This window comes from Varanus komodoensis, unplaced genomic scaffold, assembly GCF_004798865.1.
Source record: "Varanus komodoensis strain SLA01 unplaced genomic scaffold, ASM479886v1 scaffold9, whole genome shotgun sequence".
NCBI classification, from domain to species: Eukaryota; Metazoa; Chordata; class Lepidosauria; order Squamata; family Varanidae; genus Varanus; species Varanus komodoensis.
In genome coordinates this window covers 26,445,091-26,461,339 of record NW_025336598.1, presented here as the reverse complement: position 1 = coordinate 26,461,339, position 16,249 = coordinate 26,445,091, and the positions used below count along the sequence as shown (strand labels likewise).

The 16,249-nt window shown below is 37.2% G+C and overlaps 1 protein-coding gene across 3 annotated transcripts in view; it reads right to left on the bottom strand.

The window, feature by feature from the left end:
* The window catches only part of OLA1 (Obg like ATPase 1), a 113,954-nt gene that overhangs the window by 57,401 nt on the left and 40,304 nt on the right, over positions 1-16,249 (bottom strand). For all 3 annotated transcript variants that reach the window (XM_044417727.1, XM_044417726.1, XM_044417728.1), the window contains one exon: positions 1,546-1,721. In XM_044417727.1, the coding sequence (XP_044273662.1) occupies positions 1,546-1,721 (176 nt within the window). The remainder of the gene's footprint in view (positions 1-1,545; positions 1,722-16,249) is intronic.

Sequence of the window (16,249 nt, the reverse complement as noted above, 5' to 3'; positions counted from 1 at the left end):
AAGCCATGTTTTATTAGTCATAGCCCAATAAAACAGGCAGACACCATCCTTCCAACTTCTGCACAACCCAGCCAATATTAACCTCCGGTGTATCCCTTCCCCTTTGAGAGGATCAACCCGAACTAAGGAATAAAACTGTAAATTGAGGGCAATAATGATGATTTTGGAATTTCCGTACACCATTCCTTTGTAAGGCTCCACTAAGAAATCTACAACATTCCTTAAAATGTTGCTACCCATACAGTATCAGAAAGAAAAATAACTATACAAAAATATCCAGATTCCAAAATGATTTCATGTTTAAAGTAAACAAACCAAGTGTATGTTTCTTGTCTATTTCTCTGAGTGTTTCAAGTGTGCTTCCAGCAATTAATCTTAGAAATAATAACCAGATCAAATATTTTCTTCAGTAAGTAAACGAAGGTCAGACAACTCGATTCCATTTTGAGGAGGCTTATCAGATGGTAAGGGCATTAAGTATATCACTACCTGTAACCATACCGCAATACATGCAAGCAAGGGCTCAAACCATCTCACTTTATGCTCTTGCATATTTTTAAAGGGAAATTGAAGATTTCCTCTTAAATCCTTTCCTTTTTCCAATCTAAAATCACTAGGAAAAGTTTTTTTTTTAAAGAAGGCATTCTAACTTACATATTATGTAATAATTATAGGTTTGTGTCAAGAGAAGCATAAACTTGCTTGTGCAAGGGGATGCTTCCATCAACTCTTCCCACCACAGTCCCTTCATCCACCAGAAATTCACTTCTGAGGGACAAAGGGTGTGGCTCTGCTTGATTCCAGCCAATTCTTAATTCACACACCAAACTACAGTCTCCCAGAAACCCCCATGAGTAGCTTTTCAGGGAACAGAAGAAGCTGCCACAGTAGCAAGCAGGAGCTATGAAGTCCTCCTGCATTTACAACTGCTCTGGATGCAACCTATGGAGTGTTTTAGAACGGCTAAATAAGATCATTCAAGAAGCCATCTTGAGATGCAAAAATGACAAAAGAAGCATGACTGGAAGACAAGAACACATGAAGACTGTATTTGCAAAACATGAAAAGAATGTTTATCAACACAGGAATACTTCCTACTAGAAGACACAAGCAAAAGAATCTGTTTCAGAAAATTATTGATATAGCACTTCCAAATAGTAATATGTGTGTGCCCAGGTTTTCACATTTCATTTCTTGGAAAAACATAAACAGATATGCAGATATTATACGTTCACTATTACGTTACATATTTTGGCATTTTTGCCTCCCCTCATGCATTTAATACTTGTAATTCATTTAAAATCTATGAATCTTCAGTTTTATTTAATCACCATTCAACTAATGTAACAAAATGGTAACTAATTCCCTGCAATGTGGTATGAACTGATGAAATAGTTCTGAGCCACAAAGTTAAGGTGAGACTAGTTAGTTTCCCCAGAACAGTTTCTCATAGAACAGCTAGCGACAAATACCATGCCCTCCCTGTCTAAAATCACTGGGAAAAGTATTAAAAAAAACAAAACAACAGAAGGCATTCTTACTTACATATTCAGGTTTTAATTTCTTGTCACCTCCTCGTACAGCCACTTTCTCTAGTTTGTCTATAATGGGCATTATCATTTCCTCATCTTTTAGTCTTAGTTCTTCATGTATTATTTCAATGTCACGAACTGGTTCAACACTTCCTTCAACATGTGTGATATCATCATCATCAAAGGATCCTTTGCGGGAGGACAAAAATCCAGATGTTAAGCACTATTCTTTACTAACAAATACATACATTGGGCTGGTTCACAGAAACAAAATAAGCCAACATGGCTTACCTAAACCATGTTGTGTTATAGGGTTACTGCAGGGTTGTTTCCACCTCCAACAAGCCATGCTGCCTGGGTTCAGACAACATGACAAGGTGGTGATTATGGAAATTATGTCCATTTACAGAAGCTTATTTTAATTGTACAGACAGGTCACTGCCTAAAGGACCACAAAAATACCACATCAGATGGAACATCATCTAGTAGACATGGGCATCGCAAAACGTAATTCCAAGCATTTAAGTGCTATTCTGAACAGGAAATCTGTCACAGTATTTTTTACTATCAAGGTTAATACAATCCTGAAGTATCCTGAGGTGGCCAAATAAAACTATTATTATACATCACTTAATAAATATAATGGCTCAGAATAATATAAGAATATTTAAGCCATTTATTAGATAGTGTAAACATTAATATTACAATGAAGTTTATGTCAAACATTTTTTAAGTTCTATAGTATAGTAATGGGTTTCCAAGGGAAACATGATTTACGGGAAGGGAGGGGGAGGAGGGGGAGAGAGAGAGAGAAGGCCTGAAATCATCTGGCAGACCTCTTCTCTGCTTCAAACTACTTTATCACTATGGTTCTGACGGTGATTAGATAATGAACCACTCAGACACACAATTTACACAGCAGCTAATTTCATCGGTCTGATTTGAGGGTATGGTTTTTAGGGGGCCATCAAAGAAGCAGATGAAGGTGCATTTGTCATATATGAGTGACAACCATTCACACTATCTCAACAAAATGGTGCTGGCCCTTATTAGAAACACATGCTATTATCACATATTTAAAGTGTGGTTGAAGCCATAATTTCAAATTGCCAACTGGAAACATAAGGGTAAAACAACCAGATATTACTGAAGCATGTGTACTGACTTTATGCCCCTCTGAAGACATAATGTGGCAACATAATTCAACTGAAATAACTTGACTTATCAATAAAGAATACCATGAAAACAAAAATTAAACATATTTTGTAATAGTAAACTATAATTTGAAAATTTAGACCTATCTGTGAATAATTCATGACACAAATTTTAGGCCCTATTTAATAACAGAACAGATCCCACTAAGTCCAGGAACGATGTTTTAATCACATTTTTAGCATGAATACTATTTTTTTGTGTTGCCAAAAACGTTCAGTTTTTTTGTATTCATTATCTAGCTTTCTAGAGCAGCATCTCATGACATAGTCTTTGTTCTATCTGTGTCTAGACCATGGAATTTATTGCTGATAGTTGCAATCAGCTCTGCAACAGCTAGAATGTATGAAACAGATACCTAGCACGTATTTCCAAAAGATGCCAATCTATACATATCAGGTCAATTTACACATCACTTTTTACCCATTGGCAAATGACCCTATTTCTGTATCTTGAAAACTATGAATGATAAAACATAGTCCAGATTATGTAACTGGGAAATATTGATAGCAGCTTCTCAATTACTATACTTAGGTCTAAAAAAGTTATTTTCTGCCATGCACAATTGTGAGGTTTTTCTGAATAGCTCTCCTAAATCCAAGGAGCCACATAGAGTTTCACAGATCAATATCAATAACTTGAACTGTATTCAAAACCAAACTGGAGATCATTGATGACTTTTATTATATCAGCAGAAAGTGTTTCAATCAACCAGTGTCAAATGATAATCTGGCCATACTGTTGATAGTTTCCTTCCTCCTTAAAAACAATTCTGCATTCTCAAAGGCTTGTGATCTTGAAAAAAGTTAAAGAAAAATATTAAATTCAGTTCACACCTCAGACTTTGAGTTACTGAATACTCCTCACTAATGTTAGTGAATACTCCTCATTAACATTATAAAATGCTTGAAGTGCCTAGGTAAATAAATAGAAAATTTGCCCACCTTGCATAAGCGCTTGTTATAAAGTTGCCCCTTTCCCAAAGATGATATGAGATTATTACATGGGCATTACTGAAAAATAAAGAACAATTCAGCTGACCTTGCTTGTTCACAGATCTGAACAGAATAGCAAAATTCTCTTCATGGATGTGTGCCCTTCCAGAAATGACCATTTCCACTTGTTTTGTGGTGTTTTAGGAACAACAACGGTCCTACAGTGCAAGCAGTCAGTTCCACAACCACAATGGGATATATCTGTAAGAATTTCTGCCTTTTCTTTCAGACTCATTCATCAGTTATACACATGACTATGCAACATAAAGCAAACTGTAGGGGCTACATTTATGCGCTGGAATTCAAGGTACTATTCAGCTAGTTCTATAGTCTCAAGAAGTACTGTCACCCATCTTAACTACTGGAGTATTCTATTCCTCTCTCTCACTTTAAAACTTTAAGTTTTGTGAATTCCATGGCATGTGTCACCTTTTTTGCTGATTATGGCCTGCAAATTTTCAGCCTTTATCATTCCCTCCGCTGGCTACCAAAAGGTTTCATATTCAATTTAAACTATGTTCTCCTGTCTTAAATGCTCCGTGTTCTTTCCCTTCTTTGTTTAGCTTCTTAATGCACTTTACTAGGGGTAAGTTCCAGTTAACACAGCATTTAAACATTTAACCACGTTCCTGCCTGTGTTCTTTGTTCTTCTTGTTTTGCTTCAATTGAGCTTTCCCCAGTGGTAAACATATGCAGTAGACATGGTTTCATTTCATCCGCTCTTTCTATCAACATGGATCTTGACACAATGAAAGTAAATCTTCTCTCAACATCTCTGCATTGTGTTACTTTGTCTCCCCATCACAAATGTGCAGTATCAAGCAGTCTTGGGCATGACAGTATTGTCATTTTAAGAAATCACTGCATGTATAATCTGTCCTTGGCATGTTGAATGCATATGTGATACATCAATTTCATTTCTAGTAGCTTACACAACAAGCAAACTTAGAAATAGCATTCTGTCATTTCCCTTCACTTTCTATTATATCTGAAAATGCAGCATGCCACTGAAAAAATCTCCTACATTATTAAAACAAACAATGATTGCAAGTGGAGCCTGATCATTCACCTTTCTCTTAGTAATTACTATCAGGGCATTTGTCCTCAAAATCAGCAACTTTCCTCTCAAGTCCCATGAGCAGATGAACTTTTAGATCTTCATGTTTTCTTTTCCAGTGAACAAACACCCTGTAGTGCTGTCTCACATTTAAATAGGAAACATATTTTGCAAACACAACTTCAGATTAGCAATCACTCAAACCAATATGAACAGAGTTGCACTCCATATATTTGCAACATTCAGGAGTGCGCCCTTACTATTTTGGGTTTATATGCTAAATCAAGCAGGATGAATGTGTGTGAGAGCAATTAGCACTATGTTCTTAAATCGTTGCACCCTTCAAGAACAGAGGAGTCACAGGCCATTAATACAACAATTTCTAGAATCGTTTGCTGCTTGCAATGCTTACATGACACATGCTCAGAAGGGAAGTTTATATCAAGCCTGTATTCTATGATGTACTGAAATAGTAAACATGAAGGAGGTATTTCTGCTAGGCAGCAAGCTATCAAAAGCTTTTATACATCAGTTTTATTATTTAATGATATTCTACTTAGCCCAATATGGGTGGCTTTAGAGACTAAACTAAACCAATGAAGCACAATCCCACCATCCAACCATTTAAGAAGCTTGTCAGAGCAGGGCAAAGGGGTGGGGGGAAAGACCCTGCCAACCCTCATTCTGTGTAAAAGCTTATCGCTGCTGCATTAGCTTTTACAGTATTTCCAGGAATGCAACCCCAGCTACTGCAAACATTAAACAACATTTAGCCAGGTACAGATTCTTCTAGGCAGGCTTCTGAGCATGTAGTATCATTGCTGGAGCAAGGCAACAATATTATACTACAGTGATACTATTGCTTTACTTATCAGTTGCATCTGTATCCAGACTATACAGCAAATAGAGGCCTGATGGACATTCCCATGTTGATTTTTTTTTAAAAGCATACAGAATTTGAAACAAAGAACTTCAAATATAAACTATGTTGCAGAATCAGCACAACAGTCAGTGAATACATGTTAGGCGGCACATCATCCTCTGGGAAATATGTACTGGGCATGTTGACATAACTGCCTTCTGTCTCTTATTTACATTTGCAGAAAGGATCTAAAAAATGCCAATCTACAGAAAGCAACGTAGGAGAATACAGGAGTGATGACATAACTGAATGATGCAGTTTCTGCAAAGAGTGCAGACTCTGTTCGCAGTGTAATTAATATAGTGCAACACACATAATGAATTCCAATTGTGGAAGCAAATGTTTCTCAAGAGCACAAATTACCTAAGGGAGCTCATCATACTCAGCTGTCATTGAACTAAGCAAAACTTATTCATAAAAGTTTATACATGCTATCAAACAGTGCAATTAACATGCTAATATTCCTTACAAAAATGCAGCTGTATGGACACTCCTGCTCACTGTTCCAGGAATGTCTTTTTTTCAAGGTACCTCATTCCTGTTTTTATATCCTAGAAACCCAGGATCCTGTAGCCACTGAGCATGCTTAATCCCAATTTGTTCAACCACAATGATAGTTTCTCAAAAGCTTAATTTAATATAGCTGTTATAATTCAATTGCTTGAGGTTATTACTAGTATATACCAATGAGACTTAACATATTGCAGAGTGGAGTACTTCCCATTCAGGGTTCCATTCAATCACCACCATCGTCCCAGTTTCCCTTCCCCCACATGAAACAGTTGACCTGCAGGACATGGGATAAGGCACTTAGGTGAAAAGACACCAGATTTAGACCAGACACCAGAAAGAATTTCCTCCCTGCTAGAGCAGTATGACAATGGAACCTATTCCCTGGGGAAGTTGCAGGATCTCCCTTGCTGGAGACATTCAAAAAACTCCCGAACAGTCATCTGAGTGGGATGCTGTAGCTTAATGTCCTGCAACATCAGGGGGTGGACCCCATGGCCTTCTGGCCCATTCCAACTCTACTATAATTCTATGACTTTTTTAAACGTTTAAAATATTTTATTCAATCAATTAAAATAAATAAAATTCATACACAAAAATAGTAAACAATACAATTAAGGAGGATCTTTAAAAAAAAAACAATTAAACCTATACAATTAACAAAGACAGTACAGCTCTCCACCAGGACCTTTGGTTAATGCTTAGTCTTCTGAGTTTGTTTGCGTGCCTTCTCTCTCTCTCTCTCTCTCTCTCTCTCTCTCTCTCTCTGTGAGGGAGGGAGGGAGGGAGGGAGGGAGGGAGGGAGGGGCCTTATGTTTCCTCTCCATAAATATTTTATTAATGTTAAAATAATTTTTATTCTGTTAACTAAAAAGCTGCCAGAACATTTTGCATAAAACAATAAAAAGACAGCCACTGGTTCCAATCTAAACCAAAGGAAGGCACCCCATGCCCTAGAGCTCTGTAACCCCTGAGCATTAGCCATGTTGGCTGGGGCTGATGGGAACTGCAGTCCTGAATATCTAGAGAGCACCATGTTGTTTACCTTCACCTAAATCTTAGTACTAATTAGAAAATCTGCACTAAACTCAACAAATATGAATTGTTGCTTTTCCCCCACATTGGTTAGAATTTGCACTAGCTTGTTTAAGATAGACATACTGGTGAACAAGCCAGTAAGACAGCCTTTAATAACAACAACAATGAAACACTACGCAATGATTTGAAGTGTTGTGTGTTTTCCTTTAAATGTTGGTAAGTTTCAGAAGGGCAAGGGGAGGTAAAAGAGGGGATGAACAAGTGAGGTGATTGGTTGGTGACTGAGAGTGTGTGGGCAGAGCTTGGAAGAGTGTGAGGCGGAAGAGAGAGTCGGTCAGTCAGTTGTGGTCTGTCAGCAGTGACAGTCAGTTGCAATCAGCCAACTGTCTGCAGAACCTGAAGAGGCAGCCTTCTCTTTCAAATCCCAGGTAAAGCTGTGAAAAGCATTTGGGATGCATAAGGACAAAGGGAAGGAAGTCGAATACTTGGAAGTAGTATTAGTGACTAGGAAGAGTCAAGCCCTAATATTATTTATTTGGGTATTTCTAACCTGTCCAATACAAAATGTCTCCGGATGGCTTACAGAGTAATAAATACCCAATAAATACAACAACAAGATAAAACAAAATTTGCATAAAACAATAAAAAGACAGTTTCTGCTTCAAGGTTTACAATCTAAACCAAAGGTAGGCACCCCATGTCCTAGAGCTCTGTAACCCTAATATTGTCAAATATTATAAAGGTGTGTGAGATGGAAACTGACAAAAACATGAGTGCAGAAGGGAAAGGATGAATTGAGATAAATAGAATAAAGACTTGTTAAAGAACATTCAGAAAAGAAAGGAGGATTTAAGAGTGACTGTGAAGGGAAAGAGTGAGATTACCTCAGTCAGAAGTTATTAATATACACTCCTTTGTGTGCTAAGCAAATAAGTCACTGAACATCTTGAAACCAGTATGCTCATTTATTTTATTTATTGTAAATTCGGAGTCATAGGATATTTGAATGCCAGTGTCTCATCCTTGGGACCACATAGCTTAGGCACAATATTGAGGGAAAGGCCAATTAATAATATTGGAACTGAATTCCTGGTGGCGCTGTTACATACTGAGAGAAAGGGAAGAAAATATCAAGAAGTTAAAGACAAACCATATCCAAACAAATTATAGAAGTGTATACATGACACACCATCTCAATGATTAAAGACACAGTGGATAGATACTTACTCATGCTAAAGATATAAATTTTCAATTTTTAAAATTTTATTCAGAAATGTATAGCAGTTGCTATGAAATATCAAGCCAGAATATCTATTTTCCCCTCTCAGGTTAATTTTCCCTGTTTAGACATGTTAAGAAGGCAGTTTTTAATGGCAACTTTGTAAACTGATGTAATTACAAAAGCAATAGCTAAAATAGCTTTACCAAAACGGATAAAGGTCTGGATAGATTTCCAACTGAGTGGTATAAAATATTTTCCAGTTTTCTAGTTCCCAAACTTAATCATTTGTATAACTCTATTTTTAATTGGGTTCTCCGTCAGCGCTCAATGATGCTTACATTATAGTAATTCCTAAACCAGACCATCTACATTAATAATCAACCTATTTCATTAATGTTGATATTAAAGTACTTACTACAATTTTGGCTGGCAGACTACAACAAATTATTACAACATTAGTCCAACCAGATCAGGTGGCATTCATTAAAAATAGGCAGGGGGCTGATGATCTCAGATTGGTTGTGGACCTGATTGCAATAAATAAGTACAGAACAGACACAGATGCCACTACCTTTTTAGATGCAGAGAAAGCCTTCTATATAATTTACTGGAAATTTATCTTTGCCACATTGCGAAATTTTGGTTTAACTCCAAAATTTCAGAAATGGGTCAAAATGGTATAATTACATTTATTTACATCCTGCCTATTTCCAGAGTGAGACTGTAGGCAGTTTATATAAAATTCCTAGAGCCAGAGTTAAGGGTAATGGAATCTGGTGTGTGCGTGCATGTTTTGTTTTTGACAAGGGCATTCTGTTTCTCCATTGATATTCAATCTGTTTGGAAATGCCAGCATGTGTTATTTGACCAAATCCTAAAGTGCATAAATTTGTGTATAATGTGTAAGAATATAAACTTATTTTTTCTGTTGATGATCTTCTGTTGAACTCCATTCACCTGTTCTGGCCTTGATGCAAACAATGATTTTTGGACATTTGTCTAGTTATTCCATTAACTCGGTCAAAATCAAAACCAGTGCCTATGAGATACATTCCATAGAGAGTTATTTAACTCGCTGCAATTTAGACTTTCTGCTGAATTTATTACTTATTTGGGAATACTTGTACAAAGTGACATGTCACAAATGATTAAGTTTAACTAGATAAACTCATTGATTTTGTAACTGATTAAAGTTAACCTGATTAACAAGATTTCAAAGAACACTGGTAGATGGTCATCTATAAAATCAAATCTATGGGGAGGGTAAATACTCCTAAAACAAAAGTAATACCTCAAATTGATTTTGTTTTACGTGGTATTCTTTTATTTATACCTGGAAAGTATTCCTAGAAACTTAATGCTTTGTTTTGTAAATTTGTATGAAGTTCCTTTCCATGGGGGATGCAGGTGGTACAGTGGGTCAAACCACTGAGCAGCTGGGCTGTTGATCAGAAGTATGCTAGTTCGAATGCACACTATGGAGTGAGCACCTGTTGCTTTGTCCCAGCTCTTGCCTACCTAGCAATTCGAAAGCATGCAAATGTGAGAAGATAAACAGGTACCACTTCAGAGGGAAAGGTAACAGCGTTCTATGTGCCTTGGCGTTTAGTCATGCTGGCCACATGACCATGGAAGCGTCTTCCGACAACACTGGCTCTTCGGCTTACAAAAGGAGATGAGCACCAGCCCCAGAGTTGGGCATTACTAGCATGCAAGTGGGAGGAACCTTTGCTGTTACTGTACCTCTCCATATAACTGTCCCTTGATTTAGATCCAAGAGAGCGGATTTCACCTCCCTGACCTTTCCTTCTACCATCAGGCCCATCTGTAGACTCGCACTAGATTTTGGTCTTTTCTACATAGATTAGATTCCTATCCCTGGTCAGTTGGAAAATCTTCATTTGCATTAGGCTCTCGCAAACAGATAATGTGTCCCCTCCAGTTTGTGGCAGCTAGAGTGCTGTGGCACATATTTTTGCATCAACTGCAGTTTGACACATTATCACACAAAAAATATCTTTACAGGAAAATCTGGATTTAAGAATTGGAAAGATTATGGGCTATTTTTTACTTTGGATCAGCTTGTTGGTCATGATTTTTTTTTTTTTGCCATTTTCTGCTTTGCATGCAAAATATAAACGGTCAGCTACAGCTGCATGGTAATATAAGCAATGGAAATGTTTGCAGGAATTCAGGTTTGCTCCAGTTGCTTTTACAGTGCTCTGTCAGTTTCACTGGTTACCGAATAAAATCCAGGCCCAGTTCAAGGTGTTGACATTAATATTTAAAGCCCTGAGGGGCCAGGTTATCTAAAGGAGTGCCTCTTCTCTTATGGGCCTAGGACCCTAAGAGAGTCATCAGAGGTCCTCCTCAGGGAGTCCCTCTCTGGAGGAAACAAAGAGGTTCGCTACAAGGAGAAGGGCCTTCTCAATAGTCGCACCCCAACTCTGGTATCAGCTCTCCAAAGAGGTTTTCCTGGAGCCTCCTCTTTATTCTTTTCAGTGTCAGGTGAAGATCTTTTTATTTACCCATTATTTTAATAGTTAAGGTAATTTTAATAGTGATTTTATATTGTATTTATTATAGCTTAGTGCTACTGTGCCTTGCCTTCAATTTAAATGAATTGAGGTAACTGGGTGGTTTATTATGGCTTTTTCATTGTTATTTTATTATTGTTGTTTTTGTTTAATATTGTGATTTTATTATATATTTTGTTATCATTATATTAATATTTAGTAACTGGCCAGGGAGCCATTCTAGCGAATTGGCAGGATAGAAATTTAATAAATAAATAATATAGAAAATATTTCAAGTATTAGCAGCTAGGGATGCAAGATATCAAAATCCAGTGGACTGGTCAAACTCAGCTGCCTGGTTCCACCCAGCCTATAGACACTGGCACTGATTTGCTCTTGACAGGAGTTAAGCCAGCAAGTAATCTTCTAAAGTGGGCCATGATTTGCATTGGGTTGGTTTTTTTAAGGCAGAGAAATTAGCATAAAATGAGGCATAAATTTGCATAAATTTCCCTGCTGTTAAAAGGAAGAATGAACAAATCACTATGTGCTTTAAAAGCTGAAGCCACCTCCCCCCCCCACACACAAAAAAGCCCCACTCAACTTAGCCCACTTTCAGCTCCCAAGTTGGGGAAATATAATAAAGTTCATCCACTCCAGCAGAACAAGTTATTCAGTATTGTGGATTCCTAATAGCAGTACCAGAACACTACAGTTACTCCTCACTGGGAGAAACTGAGAAAGGAAATAAGGTATTGCCCTGGGATGTGAAAAGGCTTCAGAAAGAACAGCAGCAAGTGCCTACAGTTTCTGGCAGAGAGGGGAGTAACATCTTTATTAAATAATTTCTGGAATAGGCTCCCCCAAAGAAGTTCCCCTGGAGCCTTCATTACTGGTGTTTCAGCATCAGGCAAATACTCTTCTATTTTCCAGATACTTTAATAACTGACTTTTTAATTGATTTGTATATTTTGTTAATTTTAATTCTTAATTTAAACTACTATACTTTGTCTATATTGTATTATTTTATGGAGTTTCTTTTATTATTGGTTTTCTGGTGGAAATGTACACCACCCAGAGAGCCCAAGCAGGGTTATAGGCATGGTTTATTAAATAAATAAATATTTCCCAAGCTCATTTGACTGAGTTGGCTGCAATCCATGCACATTAAAAACGTCTGGACTGGATTCCCAACCACTTGGCATATCTTAGTCTTCTTGCAACCAGAAAGACTTGCTTTTCATTTCTATACTGCTCAGAGAACCAATTGGGGCTGCGTAGAAAATAAATAAATCAGCAAGCTGGGTAAATTGCTTTGGCCTACAACTCCCACCAACTTTGGGAAAGCAAGCCAATGGTAAGAGATGATGGGAACCACAAGCTAAAATATTTGGAGGGCTACAAGATCCTCCCCACCACTCTAAGCAGTTAGGTCTCTGAAATATTAATGGAGCAGACTTTGGGTTTCATTTAGGTCAGGGGCCATAGATCAGTGGTAAAGCACATGTAGGAGGCCTGAACCCCTTAAACTCTTGACCCCCTGCATCTCCACAGAGGGCTGGAAAATTCCTACCTTAAACTCTAGAAGGTTTCTGCCATTCAGTGTTGAAAATACTTGGTTAGATAGATCAATGGTATGACTCAGTATAAAGCAACATGCTATGTTCTTATCCTCCATGGTCAGTACTATGATTTTTTGTTTTTGATATCTATAACTTCAAGTCTCAGAAAGAGCACCCAGCTAAATTATTCTTGCAATGTGAAGCAGTTTCAGGTGTAAGCAACCATATATAGTATTATATCCTATGCCTGGACGTGGCTTCCAGGTGCAGCATCTTCAAGAGATGGTGTGGTAAGAAAGAATGCTTTACAACCATCTATTATTTATTGCCATGAAGTGCCTCAATGTTGATGTTTCACCCAAATGTTGATGCTTCACCCACCCAAATCTCTTCTAACTTTAGAATCAGAAAGGACATCATCCACTGATAGTAAACAGCATGTTATAAAACTGCATTGTACAAGGATGTCCATGTCATCTTGTGGATAAAACCAAATGTTGTTAGACTTCATATCTTCAGTGCTGGGATTTATAGTTCTGTATGTTTTAAGAGCACCAGACTGGGGAAGATGCCCTTGAAATATCATTCTCTACTATGAAAAGATGACAATATGGCAAGAGCTTCTAGATACCATACAAAGAAATGTCTTTAATCTTTTAATATGGCAAATATGGGTATAATTCTATGCATGTTTTGTCAGAAAACAGTCCAGTAACACCCAGCTATCCCAGCCAATATGGCTGGCTTGGGAAAGGTGGAAATGGGAGGACTATTTTTCAGTTTAACCATGCATAAGACTGTGCCCTTAATCAGCTCAACTCAGTTTACAGAAAACCATATTTCTACCCAACAAACATCCCCTACATCAAAACTCATGGCATTTCCACTTCTGTCTCCATCACCTAACTACTTTAGTTTTCAATATCTTACAGAGATCAGCTTCAGGGGTTGTGCATTCCATCTCCCCTCTTCCCGCAATTCATAATTCACCTTTTATCTTTAAAATAGCTCCAAACATTCAGCAGCAATATTTCCATTTCACTGTGGGTTCTTTCCTTACTTTCTCAATGCTCTCTTTCAATGGCCTTTACCCAGGCTTAAGAACCACTCTCACAAAGTATAGTTTTTCTCAGGAATTTGCACTTCCTGCAATATAGCAAAAGCAGCATAGCCTTCTCAGGTACTCATGTGGTCTACCTGCTTCTTCCCATATTTTAATGTAGCAAAAACTATTGATATAGTATATGGACACTATAAATTATAAGTTGTCTTGATATTATTTTATAATATGCACACTCTTCTGCCATTTTTACACCATCCATGTGACAATTATTTTGAAACATCCAAAGATTTTGCCAGTGCTTATGTTATACCTGTCAAGATCTGATGACTCTATGTTATGTATTCCTCTGAACAGAACCACTACACTTAGTTACAGGCTATCATCAACCAATTCATTCTCTTGCTAAAATCAAGTCATCCAATTACTCCTTGACTAATCAAGGCTGTTTTGGCTTTTTCTTTTTTCAAAAGGTACTCAACAGCATAAACAGTTCACTTACAAGAAATGGAAAGGGGCTAATCAGCAGAATTATTGTTTTGCTGCTACAATTTGCTGTATTTAAATGCAGTCGCTGATTGGACTGAAAGTTTTATGATACAGCACAGGAAACTAGTTTGACTTAAATACGAAGCTGCCTATGCTTTGTCTACTGCAGGAAAGTATTGCAAAAAATGAATATCTGCAGAGAATCACTTTTGATATTTATGTGTCAAAGTAAACACTAAAAAAGTATTGTTTGGGTTCAATCTACTCTTCCATGTGTTCCTACCCTTCCCACAAAAAGCAAAGTGCCTATTTTGATGCACAGTATAGATGAAAAGTTACTAATTCAACAATTAAAAATTAAATTGTAATATAAGTTTACCTAATATTACCTCATGGGCAACATTCAACAAGCATCTTTTAAACTAAGAAGGAACTTCAATGTTATGTTGAACCTTCAAATAAAAAAGTTGAATAGATACACAATTCTCAGAAACATTTAAAACATACACACACACTGCAGCGAGTTTAAATAAAAGGCATCTGCCTCCAATCATTAGTCACATCTATGAAGGATATACTAGCACCTTTAGTTAATACTGAGCTTTTAGGAATAGTAATTCCTGTAAATCAAAATGTGGTACAGTAATCCACTACTAACTTAAGTAGTATTTTAACTTGATCTTCTAAAGCTGTGAACTGTCAGACTGGTCATGAAAAAGTCAAAAAAGTTACTTCACTATTTTGAGAAGACCACCACAAGTAGGTCCCAGATGTATACAGAGGCACCCACAGACTTATATGCTACAGTCACACCTTGTGATGAAAATCTTCACAGACAGTTTAATATACTTTGACCTCTGTATATTTGAGCTATACAGAGAAGCTGTCAACTTTGTCTCGCTTTAAGACTGGCACCTACTGGTGACAAACTGAGGAGTCAATTAAAGAACAAAACTTAGCCACTCCATGTCCTAGATACAATCTTGGGATGACCTTGATTGCCCATCTTATACAGGCACCTGAAACTAAACAAAAACTAAGAACTGTGTTCTTCCTTGATCTTCATTAGTCATTGCGTCAAATGATCTTGGCATTCTCTAAACAACTAAAGATAGTGGATAGGCTCAGCAATTTAAAAAAGAAAAGAATGTTGGGAAAGAATGTGCCAACTACAATACATACCCAGCTGTTGGAGCTTGGAAGGAAAGCGAATATGCCAAGAGAACAGCCATACATTCTCAAAGAAAAATGAGCGGTGTTCAAAAGATATAGGAACCACCACTTCTGATTGGTTGGTTGAATAATGGCTTCATCCCACCCTGCCTCCCTAGATCAGAATAAAAATCTCAGCAGAGGTGGAGGCATTCCTTATGGAAGCTCTCACTCTGGGGTACACTCTCTTATCTGAAACTTCTCTTCATGTTGCCTTGCTGATTATTTACTTAACCTCTTAAACCAAAGGATGTTGGTAATAAGGCCTTTGCTAGACTTCCTTATGTTTCAAACTTTTACTTTAAGTTTAAAGTAAGCTTTTGAATACTTATAATTTTGAACTCAATTCATTTTAAATTTGTCTTAAGTATCTTCAATATTTTTAATTGTACTTTTGAGTAAATTTAAAGATAAAGATATATATCAGCTATGGTTACATCACATGACAACCTACCCTAAGACCATTTAGGTCATGTTGGATTCCCACCACTTCCTTCAGTCCACCTGCAAGTATCCCAAGATACTCTACAGGACTTTTAAAATCATTTTTCACACTCTCCAAGTGAGTGACCCTTTGAAGTGTCACACTGGAGCACCTGTCACTGGTTTGTGAAGGGGGTTGTTTGTTTTGGGTACCCAATATTTGCCCAACTGTTTTCAGTTTCTATGAATATCCCTGGCAAAAAAACACCCTTAGACAAATCAGAAACATATCAGAAACATTTTGAAAGGAAGCCTGAATTTTGACAGCTGTCAATGCTCCATGTTCCCATAAAAGGAGTGCCTCAAACTTTCACCTTTCCTAAGCAGCTAGTCTTAGCAGAGGGTAGCCAACACTGAAAAGTCAGGTCAAAACAGCAAAACTAGAGAATCTCATCAGAAAGGAAATGAGTTGTCAAATGAGAAGCAAAACAACTAATTA